General features: G+C 33.6%; 2 protein-coding genes across 2 annotated transcripts; one reads left to right on the top strand and one right to left on the bottom strand.

The window, feature by feature from the left end:
* Nucleotides 1-187: 187 nt before the first annotated feature.
* Nucleotides 188-1,835, top strand: LOC106709395 (BRCA1-associated RING domain protein 1). The gene has a single exon (XM_014501198.2). The coding sequence runs from the start codon at nt 248-250 to the stop codon at nt 1,823-1,825; it is 1,578 nt and encodes a 525-aa protein (XP_014356684.2). The 5' UTR covers nt 188-247; the 3' UTR covers nt 1,826-1,835.
* Nucleotides 1,836-3,832: 1,997 nt separating this feature from the next.
* Nucleotides 3,833-12,776, bottom strand: LOC106709388 (probable C-mannosyltransferase DPY19L1). Its single transcript, XM_045684996.1, has 10 exons — nt 12,642-12,776; nt 11,742-11,992; nt 10,670-10,875; nt 10,091-10,274; nt 8,667-9,595; nt 7,473-7,579; nt 6,732-6,891; nt 5,848-5,973; nt 4,707-4,868; nt 3,833-4,111 (listed from the first exon to the last, which is right to left on the bottom strand). Exons 1-10 carry the CDS (start codon nt 12,724-12,726, stop codon nt 4,084-4,086), a joined length of 2,238 nt encoding a protein of 745 aa, XP_045540952.1. The 5' UTR covers nt 12,727-12,776; the 3' UTR covers nt 3,833-4,083.
* Between the last annotated feature and the right edge of the window lie 999 nt (nt 12,777-13,775).

Raw genomic sequence — 13,775 nt, 5'->3', positions numbered from 1 at the left:
TAAGTTGGCATTTTAAGAGTTGTGAACATAAAATTAATTATTTCATATTAAAAAAAGATAAATATATCCTAATTAGAGAATAATACACAATGTTTTGATTTTTAGACAGAAGAAAGACTGTCATATAATGTTACTGTCATCTGTCAAAGACACATCCAACTTGTAATTTGTAAATTTACCCGCTTACAAAACAATTTTGTTTTGTTTATCGTATTTTATAAAAAAAATCATAAAGTTGTGTTTTAGTATGAATTCAGCAAACATGAATTCGTTTTTAATGGCATTAGAAGCTGTAAAACAAGACTATACGTGTCGTGTTTGTAAAGAGTTGTGCAAAAAACCGGTTACATTGAAATGTTGTTTCCATTTAATTTGCGAAGAACATATTAAGGACTTATTCAAATGTCCAACATGTGATTTACCTTTATTAGACCAGCCTGTGTATAAGGACGATACTTTAGAGGCAAGTGTAAACTCAACTTTAGAATTAGACAAAATATTTTCACAATTTAAAACAGATACGAATCCAATAGATGCATCTAAAGAAGACAACAAAAATGTTACTATAAGGGGAACTCGGAATACTAAAAAAAACGCTTCGAAAATCAAAGATAAAGTTAACCGCGAATTAAGAAAAAAATCAACAGAAAATGAAACATCGAAAATGTCTCCACAAACAACACTTACAGGACAAAAACTATTAAAAAACATAGAAAAACGTAATAAAAAGGGTGAAACAGCATTACACGTTTTCTGTCGCCACGGTAAAATAGACAAAGTACAAGAATTACTCAATGAAGGTGCAAATTCTAATACAAAAGATCATGCTGGCTGGACACCATTACATGAAGCCGTTCAAAGTGGGAGATTAGATATGGTAAGATTGCTATTAAGTTATAAAACCCTTGTCAATGTACCAGGTCCTGATAATGAGACACCATTACATGAAGCAGTGAGATATAATCATAAAGAGATAGTTAACGAATTAGTAATCCACGGAGCAGATTTGAACGCTAAAAATAATAAAGGTGAAACACCAATGCGATTAGCTACTGATGAAATGAAAAAAATATTAGAAATAGCTATGGAAAATGTAATTCAAACTCAAACAGCTAACGAAACTAATGTATCTTCAATACAAATGGAACTTGATTACGATGATATAAGAGTTTACTGCATCACACAATACCGTACAGTACAGAATAAATTAAAAACATTAGCAAAACACCATAATAATGTTAGTATAGAGTCAAAATTCACTAAGAAGATTACACATTTACTAGTAGACGCGGAAGACGGTATATGTTTGACCAGTCTTGATGTACTTCAAGGTATAGTCTATGGTGTTTGGATTTTATCAACCGATTGGATTATAAAAAGCTCAGAAGATCATTTAGAAGATTTTAACGAGTATGAAATAAGAGGTGTAGGTACAACAAAGTACGATGGTCCTAAAAAATCAAGATATAATAAATATAAACAACTGCCGGGTTTATTTAACGGTTGTCATTTTTATTTACACAATTTTAATACAAATTACGAAGTATCAAAAACATTGATTTTAAATAAGACGACATTATCTAAATTAATAACAGACGCAGGAGGTATAGTTCTACGGAGAATACCAAATCCAGAATCTATACCGGAAAATGAGAAATTAGTTCCTTATCATGCTAAAAAAGGCGGGAAACTGGAAATATGTTCGCATTATATTATCTTCAAAGATATGTACGAACCAAGATATAATATGAAGCATTTAAAAGCTTTGCCAATAGCTTGGTTATTGGAATGTATTGAGAAATATGAATTATGTGAACCGGAATAAATACGTAATTACAACAATGCTATGACAAAGTCAATGGTTTGTGTTGGATTTGTTTTTTTTTTTAATTTATAAATCGTGTTAAAAACGTTATCAATTTAAGTCCAAGAATATCTGAATAAATGTTGTCAATTAATTTTCTTTTATTTTCTGTTTCTTTTATTTCAATTATCTCAACAGGTTCTGGTGATAAATAAAAAATATTTTTTAGGAGAATATATTTATTATTATTACTAAATTATATTTTTAATTCCCAGAGAACATTTCACATAATACTTGATATTTAAAATCACTATTTTTTTTAAATTAACATATTTTCTAATATAAAGAAATTGAATTTATTTACACATTAATAAAACAAAAAAAAAATACTTAAAAATTACTTTTTTAAATGCGGTATTTTCACATTTCACATTAATTCTACGGTTCTTTTTTTTAATTATACAGTCGTACCTTGATAATCAAGTAACCTATATAGCTACCTATAAGTGAGACACTAGACCAGTGATTGTCAAACTTATTTCTTTCACCGCCCCCTTTGAAAATCAATTATATTTCAAAGCGCCCCTAATTTTTATTCAGCCCTAAAACTTAAAAACCACAATTTCATTACTTTAATTAATTTCAATGCCCCCCATTTTTTGGGTCTCTTATCGCCCCCTCCTAGGTTTCAAACGCCTCCAAGGGGGCGTTATCGCCCACTTTGGGAAACACTGCACTAGTTATAGAAACACCTCTATAACCGAGAAAAATACTCCGTTCTTTTGGATTCTCGCTTACCCAGGTTCGACTATATCAATACAACCTCTGAATATAAGAGATCAAATTTACTTATGAAACTGTACTTCCTCTCATTCGAGTTAAGTAAATTAATTTTTATAGTTTTTTTTAATTTGTCAATATCCAGGGCCGGTTTTAACATTTCTGGCGCCCTGTGCGAGATTTTTGCGGCGCCTTTTTTTGGCATTTAGGAAAATCTTCAAAAGAGGTATTTTAGGGTGCACCGCAGGCGCCCTGGTCTGTCGCCCCACTTGGCTCTACAATAACGCCACTACTGTCAATATCGACTATAATAAATAGTCACAGATTTCTCTACATTTAATTTAACTATTTTAGTTCGCAAAATTTCTTTAAAAAGGGTAAAAAGTTTTTTAAAAAGGGTAAAAAGTTTTTGCTTCCAGTTTTAAATGACTATTAATAGATTTTTTCTTTCAATAACTATAATTTTACAACATTTACATTAATTTATAAGAGTTACAGTAATTTGAAATGTTTTTGTAATAGTAAATTCCAGTAGCAACATTTTGTTTTCAGTAAAAGGCATTAAATTAAAACATCTTGAGAAAAATATAGTACACCTTTGAAGAATTCTTCGTATCGATTAACTTTTAACAGTAACTTTATATTAATCTAAGCTTACAAATGGTAAGCACATCAAAACACGACTGATTGAGTAATTAAATATAGTCGGACAAGTTTATTTGGCCCGGTGAGAAACGCTGCATACGGTTAGTTCTGTCGGAAAATATAAAATCTACACGGGTATAGAAACTGACAGATACAGTACGAAAAGGACCTTGAGAATCTTTTTTAGTTACTAAGAGGAGGGCGCTAGTGACCTATCATTTAGTGTCACTAATGCCTGGACAGTTTTGACCCACTGGAGTGAGTTTTTTACGTTATGCCAGTTGTGTGTCAGCGCTAATTTACTGGCATAATGGAAACCATTATGTTCAGAGTCAGATAACTTTGTCGGACTATATTTGGTAAGACTATTACATTGATGGTTTAAATAATTTATTGTAGGAAAATATATAAGTTACAATAAATAAATACAAGCTTATAGGTGAGCCAAAGTAATAGGCCACATTTGATATCAAATTTAGCTTCAGAGATGAACTATTTAAAAACATCGATTAAATTGAATGAATCGATTCGAAAATCAAATATTATAACGAATTCAGCTGTAATAAAATATCGATGTATTTCGTTAGATTTTTAAACATCCTGTTTAAAAAGAAAAAGAATTAACTGACGCAACATTGAAACGACGTTCGAAGGACATGATTACAATTATGTAATCTAAATTTGAAAAAAGGTGAGCAATTGTGTAGTTCCGACTAAAAAAAAAATACTTTATGCCCGCCTTTGCAAGGTTACGTTGGATTTTGATCAAATGTCAAATGTGACCTATTTAGAATGTCCCAACTATAGTAATATACAAATTAGCGTTTGATTTCTTCGTTTTTTTTTGACGAACGTCAAGTAGAAAAAGTTCGTGGCATATATCTGAAATTGCACACTAATTATAAATACAGTATATTTATTTTAATAATATATCGGCTCGAGAGCCTAACAATGACTAGGCCTCAGTCAACCACTTCCCCTCTCTACCATGGCTTTAATTAATAGGGTTACATAAGACTGTGTAATTCGTAAATTTTGGCGCCCCTTTCTGTCGGCCCGGGCTATGGCCCAGTAGCGCCCTAACCTAACGCCGGCCCTGCTTGCATGAATGTGCCAGCTCAACTACACAGGAGACAAGCGTCAAGTGGAAGGAATTATGCGTTTCGTCTGATGAGAGTGCGTGACGGAGGCCTAATTTTAATCCTCCCCACCTCACAATGAAAGGGGAAGATGATTTGACAAGTGAGAAGACGTCAAGGGACGAGAAGTGTCCTCTTTCTGTGCATATCCTCTGTTGGTTAAAGAAACGCAAAGCATTAAGCGGATATAAATAGGCAGCGGTCACTTCATTATTTTGGCGAATTCCTGTGGCCTATTATTAAAAAAATTAGTGCAAATTGCATCACGATGTTTTCCTTCATCTAGTACGTGGAAAGTACATATTTAATATAATAAAACAGTCTTATATAAAACTCACCTGACACTATAGTCGTGTACAAGAAACACAGCGTACTGTTGATTCCTGAACACGGGATAGAAGTGATCCACATTGTCAGTTAGTAGCAAATTGCAAAGTTGTGGCAAACGCGCCAATGCTGGCTCTTCAATGTCCCAGATGTCCGCGAATGAACAACCCTTGCTGTAACACGCGGGACTTCGCTATAGGGGGCTTAGTTACAGAGGGGTTTAGCTATAGAGGGGCTTTAAAGTGGCTTAGCACTATTTATAGAGGGATTTAGTTATAGAGGGACGTAACTATTGAGGAGCTTAGCTATAGAGAGGATCAGTTATAAAGGGGCTTAGCTATAGAGAGGATCGGTTATAAAGGGGCTTAGCTATAGAGAGGATCGGTTATAAAGGGGCTTAGCTATAGAGAGGATCAGTTATAAAGGGGCTTAGCTATAGAGAGGATCAGTTATAAAGGGGCTTAGCTATAGAGAGGATCAGTTATAAAGGGGCTTAGCTATAGAGAGGATCGGTTATAAAGGGTCTTAGCTATAGAGAGGATCAGTTATAAAGGGGCTTAGCTATAGAGAGGATCAGTTATAAAGGGGCTTAGCTATAGAGAGGATCAGTTATAAAGGGGCTTAGCTATAGAGAGGATCAGTTATAAAGGGGCTTGGCTATATAGAGGATTAGTTATAAAGGGAAAGCTATAGAGTGTTCAGCTGTAGAGTGGCCTTAGCTGTAGTATTAATAGGAGGATTTAGTTATGGAGGGGTTTAGTTTTAGGGGGGGCTTAGTTATAGATGTTTCATCTGTAAAGTGAATTTAGCTGTAGGGAGTTTTATTTATAGAAGGTTTTAGGTGTAGAGGGGCTTATGGACGGACTTATATATAGAGGGACTTAGGGCCTTATAGGCAAGTTACATATCCATGGGTCCTATGAATAAGGGCCAAAGTAACAAATTGATGATTTTAACTTTTTTATGTTAAAAGTTACCTTTTAGTTTAGGTAACAACATGAACTAAACACAAATACACTGCAACAAATGCAGCATCTTTTCCTGTAGGGTCGAAACTTTGAGAGTCTCTCCTGTAAAGTTGTCAATTTGCACATTGGCCCTTATTCGTAGGAGCCATAGAAATGGCAACAATTGTAACCCACGACTACTTACTTGCTTCTTCCATAGCAGTATTTGGACTCAACTATTAAATACGATGCCTTTAAATTCCTCAATTCCTCATAAAGCTCATCACTTGTAAATCTTCCATACACTTTGTATACAGAATATGCCCTTTTTCTAAAATACATAATGAAATATTAATTTAATTCGCCCAAAAGAACTTAAGTCAGTCGTCTGTCTACTTTTCACTGGCTAATGATCAATAAAATATTAAATGCGTTCATGTAAAGAATTGAAAAATTATATAAAACTAACTGTCGCCCGGGACTCCGTCCGCATGGAATTAAAATAATACTTTACTAGCTGTCACACTCGAGTACACACGCGGCATTAAAAACAGTAAGACTCTAGACCAGTGATTCTCAACCTTGTTTTTGTTGCGGCACATATTTAACGATTTCAAAATTTGGCGGCACACAAAGAAAAAGATAAAAATTATTTACTAACTACAACACACTGCATAAATACTTTATCAACTGTATAAAATTAATTGTATCTATATGACATTTCTAGACGGTAATTGCTTTTTTTTCAACTATTCTTTTGCCATTCATCAGCCATTGTTCTTTTATGTGAAGAAATACAGACACAGTGTGCGTGTGCAGCAAGTCAGCACATAAGCTCGGGATTCCCCGTGAGATGTGTACACAGCGCATTATTATTATATATTTGCAAAATTTGGCGGCACACAAAAGTGCCGCGGCACAGTGGTTGAGAATCACTGCTCTAAACTATGTTCTACATCTGTGCCAAATATCATCAAGATCTATGCAGCCGTTCTTGAGATACCTTCAAACAAATATCCATCCATCTAAACATTCGCATATTAGTAAGATATTCGATTCTATCGATTTTATTTTAAAATACCCACATACCTAGCGCCTACATTTTCATAATGAGGATGTGCTACTATAGGTTTTCTTGTAGTCAACATGACTGTGGCCAAAATGGGCATGGAACCGGCAAATGCACCTGAACCTGCGTCACTCGATATCCACTTCAACATCTCCTCTTGTGGGTAGTCACTAAACTCACCTGTTTTAAAGACGAGGACCTCAGTTATAAAACAAGAGTTATTATCTAAGTCTGAACGAGACTATACTGAAATCCAATTAAAATCCTAAACCATAGACAGACTAGAATTCAAGTTAAGACTCGGAAATTCAAAATAATTGACATAACTTAATATTTACTATTTTAAAATCATTTCATTCAATCGCACATTTCTCAAGCAATAACTGAAAAAAGTCAAATGTTTTTATAGTCGCCATATACTGGTTAAGGGATAGAATAGAGATATCCGATGAGTGTGAGCTTAATTTACGTCCTATTTCCCTTCCCTTTTCTCTTGTAAAGAGTAGGAAAGGGAAGTGATATTGATGGAAGAGACTCCCTTTCCTATGCGTCTCATAGGAAGGGGAGTCCTCTTTCTGTGCGTCCCCATCTCCTTTGATTCAAGATAAGCATCTGCGTTTGCTGATGTCTATGGGCAACGGTTGCTCCGATATTTCGACGAATTCAGATGGCCGTTTGTTAGTTTACCACCTTTTAATACATAAACAAAGTTAGGACAAATATACTCTTTAGGGTAGTTTTGTTATTATGTTTTAACTAACCAATATGAGCTGTTTCTCGAGTCACATTATCCACAAGTTGTCGACCGACGGGTAAAAGAAGCATCAACCAGATAACAGGCAAACGGTCCATTATTCTCTTAGGAAACCTAAATGTACATTGAAATAAGAAATAAATTGAAAAACAATAATACCCACTTATATTTAAACATTAGCATCATTTTACATCTTAATAATAATAATAAACTGCTGCTGTCTAATTCTAGTGTTTCTGAAGAGGATTTGACGTAATATACCTACTATTGCAGTGTTTCCCAAGGTGGGGTGTACGCCCCACCTGGGGGACATTTGGATTTAGAGGAGGGCAATTCGGAGATTTAAAAACTTAGGGCTACATCCTTACAATGATAGCCAGTGCTAAAAAGTACATAAAAAAGTTTTAGAGACAAAAATCCGTTGCATTTAAACTATATATATGTGATTTCGTTTTTATAAATTTTATATGAAATTGATCTAGTCAGTCAAAAGTAGTATTTAATTATTTCTCTAACATTGTAAATTTAGGCTTCGAGAGAAATTTATTTCTAAACAAAATTTATAAGGGGGCAATAGTCATGTTCATCCTGAAAAATGGGACATGGATCCAAAAAGGGTTGGGAAACACTGTACTATAGTCTCATAAACTTATATGGCCCGATAAAATGATGCTGTTTCCGCTTTTAGCCATATCAGAAATTATACTAAGGTATATAAAATAAGATACAAGATGAGACAAGATGTCTTTTAGGGTTCCGTACATCGAAAAGAAGAAAACAGAACCGTATAAGGGTACTGTTTTACTATAGGTTACTTTGTTGTCCGTCCGTCCGTCTGTCAAGAACAAGAACAAAGAACACACACAGCTGTTTATGTCGCAAATTTTCGACATTCATAAGGCATACAAAACCTACAGGGTATTTCCCTAGAATTCAGAACATTGAAACCTAGTACGAAGCAAGGCTTTATAGCACAGATAAAGGAAAAATTGTGATAACCTTAAATTTTACTTATATACCCACAGGTTAGTACGGAACACTCGATACGCGCGTCTAACTCGCATTTGGCTAGTTTTTTTTAGTTTGTCCCCTTCCCTGTCCCATTAAAGGTAGAAAATTTATCTATAATTGCAGATGTATTAACAGAGATTGTTTCAAATTTACCTAATCCTATAATATTATTAGTAAAAAAAAAACTCACCTGTAATAATTTTTGGTGACCATCAAAGATGACAGGAGACACATCTGTGTTGCCAGCAACAGTTTCAATCTCATAACTAATATAGCAAAGACCCAATAAAGCATCATAAGCGACAAATTATAAAATAACGCAGGATCAAATTTCATATACATGACTATATCTAAACCACCTTCTAATTTCTTCTTAACACTGTTTTTATCTTCTTTGCTTGAAGTCTTCTTCTTTGTTTTACTATCTGCGTTATTCTCTATTCCACTATCATCAGTTTCTTCGTTTTCCTTCTTGTTTGAATCATCATCTTTCTTCTTCTTCTTATATTTCTCATCATCTCTTGCGATTACCGCATCATCGTAAGTTTTTTTCATTATGTTACACATACTTATTATAATAAATGGTATTAAAAAAGTACTGAACATCTTCTCTATAGAAGAGAACGGAAGGAAATCGAATACATCAGTGCATGTATAAATAAGAGTGTGAAAGTTTTTGTATTTAGATGAAAATTTCGAGAAAAGCATATCCCAGATGTGAGAATCTTCTTCAACATTCAAGAAATTACTGATGAATAACTTCAAATAGACAGTAGCAATACCAATACATATGAACCTGAATATAATTAGGAAGAATTCCAAAATCATATCCATAGAATTTTTAATAGTAATTCTCATAGAACTGAAGAAAAGACAGTAAATGAATAGAACAATAAAGATGGAAGTATACATGGAGGATTTAAGCATATCATTGCCTTGTAATAGAAGGATAGCTATATGTAATCCACAGAAGTGGGAGTGAAGGAAAATAGAGAGAACTTTTGTATCAATAATATAGAATTGTTCCATCAAGAAATAGATACATAACTGAGCAAAGAATATGAACTGACTGAATTGCCAGAATAAAAGACAGAGGCAGTTGCAAAGAAATATTGCGATCTGAAACAAGGGATTATTGATTCAAAAATTAGTACACTGTATAACACACAATTAAAGAATATAAATCTATAGTCAGTCAAATTTATTTGGCCCGGAAAAACTGGCATATCATATAAAGCACAAGATAAAAAATAACAAGACCACTACAAGAATCAGAGGGCTAATAACTTTGTCAGTCTATAACAGTGATTGGCAAACTTATTTCTTTCACCACCCCCTTTGAAAATCAATCATATTTCAGAGCCCCCTAATTTTTATTCAGCCCTAAAAATTAAAAACCACAATTTCATTACTTTAATTAATTTCGATGCTCCCCATTTTTTGGGCCCCTTATCGCCCCCTCCTAGGTTTCAAACGCCCCCAAGGGGGCGTTATCGCCCACTTTGGGAAACACTGGTCTATAATGTCACCGTAACATACTAGCGCAAATCTGGCAAGATAATAAAACTTACATTTAAATTGAAAATAGCGCCATCTATGTGCATTCACAATTACCTGTAATCGTAAGCCGTGTTTCCTTGACTTATCCCTTAATTGTACAGTCAATAGCCAACCTTGTATTAAAAGTATTGGTAGCGCGAAATTCTCTCTTTCATTCGGCGCCCATTGTACTCGGGTGCATTCCGTGTGATTGGCAAAGTATTGGACAACCGCTATAAGACCACCTAATATGTTTCCACTATGGACAGGGGAAAGATAATTTTTTTTTTATCTGTATACAACAAAACAAAGCTGAAAATTTGGTTCTTTAGATGGGCTTATCACTAAGTTTTTCCGTCGTGACAAATATCTTTGGAACTGTAAGTGGATTTGCCAAGGGACTCCAAGGAAGAGGAAATATGTGTCCGTGCGTCTCCTTCTCTGTTAATTAAGGGTAGGCAATGCTTCTACAATCTTTTAGGTAGGCTGCGGTCACTTCTCTATTTTAAATCAAGTGACAACTAGCTTTTTTGGCACTTTCTACTATAAAAGAGACTCATCTTTATCACTCACATAAAAATCATATGTAAGAAGAGTACACAAATTCAACCTTATATAATAAACTACAAAAAACTATCTATCCTTCTCACTCACCTAAGTGTGAACGCGTGCAAGAAAAGTGCAGATACAGTTAATCCAGCCATCCACCAAACAGTTTCCAAATAGAAAATAATTGGCACACCGAGTCCCACGCAACTCTCCACAGGTTCCATACCAGAGTCACGTTCAACCATATGACATTCTCTATGTGATGAGTTTAATGCTGGTTCGAAATAGCGGTATATTGTTCCAATTACTACCTGGAAGATATATTCAATATCTTTTAATATTACAATCAAATTAGTTAATCCTTCGTAAGATAATATTATCTTACTAATATTATAAACTAGCTTTTACCCGCGACTCCGTCCACGCGGAATAAAAAAAAATGCACACAAGATAAAAAAGTTCCTATGTCGGTCTCCTAGTTCTAAGCTACCTCCCTATCATTTTTCAGTTAAATCAGTTCGACCGATCTTGAGTTATAAATAGTGTAACTAAGACGACTTTCTTTTATATAAATAGATGCGAATGTTTGGATGGATGGATGTTTGTTTGAAGATATCTTCCGAACAGCTCAATAGATCTTGATGAAATTTGGTACAGATGTAAAACATAGTCTGGTAGTACTAATTTCAGGCTTCTTATTTGTTTTTTATTTATATTGTGTGGATAAAGTCGCAGGCGACAACTAGTAAATAATAAACTTAGTATAAAAATGGCTAACTCTTATCATTTATCTGCCATCCGCATAGATTAGCTTGAAGCCCTTCAGAGTGGTTAAGACAAGTCCCCACCTTGAAGTGAGAAATGGGCAACAGCCACAAAAAATTTAAGCTCCTATTACCCTGACAAAGTCTCCTTGAAGCTTGAAATTAGTTTGTACCCTTGTTTATATTTATTTTATTATAATGATAACAAAAATGTGCTTAGTTCAGTTTCAAAAATAGATTATTGTCAGACATATCTCCACCCGAGGTACCTTTATAGAGGTCTAAGTCAACAACGTTGGCATGCTGCCCTAAGCCAGACTTCACACACATATTAGATTGTCTTCACAAATATATGCAGGTATTAGGACAGTTTATGGATCGTAAATATTTTTCTAAACAAGAAAAAAACTTACCTCTGGATAAATATTAAATCTATTGAATGCATTTACTTCGTTTGGGTATTCAACCAATTTGTCGTACATAATCTTTGATATTCCAGCAATAAATGGTATCTCTTCAACAATAGTTTTATAATATGAATAATAGAAACCCATCTCTGTTCGTAAAGACATCTCCCGTTCAAGATCGGAGAGGTAGGAGAAATTTCTGTCATTCTCAAACAAGTTGGAAACATATTTGTAGTGGATGTAACCTAAAAGCAATGCTGGGGACAAAATGATAATTCTTTATAATAAAAATAAGTAATAGATAACTACAAGAACTATTTCATATTGAAAAAAACATTGGAAACATAAATTTTATTGTATAAAGGCCTAATTTTAGTCCTCTTTCCCTTATAAGAAAAGGATGGGAACGGGAAGTGAATTTGGCGGAAGAGGGGATGCATAGGAAGGAGGAATATCCTCTTTCTGTGCATCCCCTTCTCCGTTAATTAAAGGTAGGCAACGCATCTGCATTTGTGGATGTCTATGGGCAACGGTCGCCACGCTATTGCGGCGAATCCAGGTAGCCGTTTGCTTGTTTGCCACCTTATGATATAAAAAAAATATATATATAAAGGTTGAGCCTCTTCTGAATTGTGACATTAGTATAAATTATCAAATAACTAAGTACTGAGTGATTTATTTATTTATTAACTCTTATTGCTATTATATAGTATGAAAAGACTTTACTAAAACTAATTTACTACTTTACATAGCAATGGCGTGTTTTAGTGTTTTTTTGTTTGAATTTAGTGATTTTAGAAGTTATTTGAATCGCAAATTTTATATATCACATGAACCTATTTGTTATAACAGAATATAATTTGTAATAATTTGGAAAACAATAAAAAAACTGCAAAGAGCGCTTACCGACACAACCTATAAGGCTATATTTCGCAATACTTCTCAAGTCAAACTTCCAAAACTTTGCTCCAGCATCAACATTATCCGCCATTTTTTTATTTACTCACATACTTCAATGTAAGTGATTTTTAATTCAATTATTATAAATATTAAACGAAAAGATGAAAAATGAAACCTTCCATTTGTTTATTGACAATAAATTGACGTTGACGTTTTAATGTTGTCATATGATTATGGTTTGACAGATATTGTTTATTGTTGCCTGAAAAAAAGATAAAAAAAACAATAAAGTAGATAGGTACACTTTTGACTGCGGCAATTTTCTTTATCCCGTATTTGAACGCTTTTACATAAATTGATCCCTCACTGTTTCGTTCATCGTTTTAAAACAAAAAAACCTTATTTTTAGTCTATCTAAAAAGCCAGTATGCTGCTTCGTAGTTATAAAAGTTTGTCCCACAATTTCTGTAGAAATCTCGCTGTCTTTCTTTGAATCAATTAAAAATATATGACGTAAAAATATAAAATACACACGTTGTCTTACAATTATGATCTAAAACTTATCGCAAAGAAGTTCACCTTGAGGTCATCTTAATAGCAAAATAAATTACGATTGGCTCAGACGGTGTACCTGTTAGGGTTGCCACACGCTTTGGAAACATAAAAATACGATGTGCTTTTGCAGATTTAGAGACATACACATAGTATTCGTTATTTTTATTAAATCTAACCGAAGTTGAATGGCTACGTTTTAGGTGAAAAATAATTTAAACTTAGTCCAATGAACTTTATAACGTATCCCATTAATGTATGAACTATTTATTTATTAAGCCAGAGAAGTATATGAAGACTAGTTTAAAAAGAATCGACAACCATAAAACTACTAGTGTGAAATGTTTATGCCTATATATTTATTCATTTGTCTCTTTCCTCGTGTGTTGCAATCATTATTTATAAGAATGAATTACGTTTAAGAGGTTTTTTGCAAGTTAAAACTATTAATTTTACAATGATGTGGACAAAGATTCTTTTGTCATGTCTCACGGGTAAGATAATAAATAAGAAACAAAATAGTTTTGTAAAAAAAGTTTGTTATTAATAAGCTAATAGTTGGACTATAACTTTGTCTTTTGAAATATT

This window comes from Papilio machaon, chromosome 28 (genome assembly GCF_912999745.1).
Source record: "Papilio machaon chromosome 28, ilPapMach1.1, whole genome shotgun sequence".
In the NCBI taxonomy this organism is placed as follows: domain Eukaryota; kingdom Metazoa; phylum Arthropoda; class Insecta; order Lepidoptera; family Papilionidae; genus Papilio; species Papilio machaon.
This window is presented reverse-complemented; position numbering and strand designations above follow the sequence as displayed.

Excerpts from the sequence above, each read along its gene's own strand:
- LOC106709395 (XM_014501198.2), top strand. The coding sequence starts at position 248 with ATGAATTCAGCAAACATGAATTCGTTTTTAATGGCATTAGAAGCTGTA.
- LOC106709388 (XM_045684996.1), bottom strand. The coding sequence starts at position 12,726 with ATGGCGGATAATGTTGATGCTGGAGCAAAGTTTTGGAAGTTTGACTTG. Across the intron at positions 10,876-11,741 it reads GATTTAATATTTATCCAGAG|GTAGTAATTGGAACAATATA; the intron begins GTAAGTTTTTTT and ends TATATCTTCCAG. Across the intron at positions 6,892-7,472 it reads TCGAGAAACAGCTCATATTG|GTGAGTTTAGTGACTACCCA; the intron begins GTTAGTTAAAAC and ends TCTTTAAAACAG.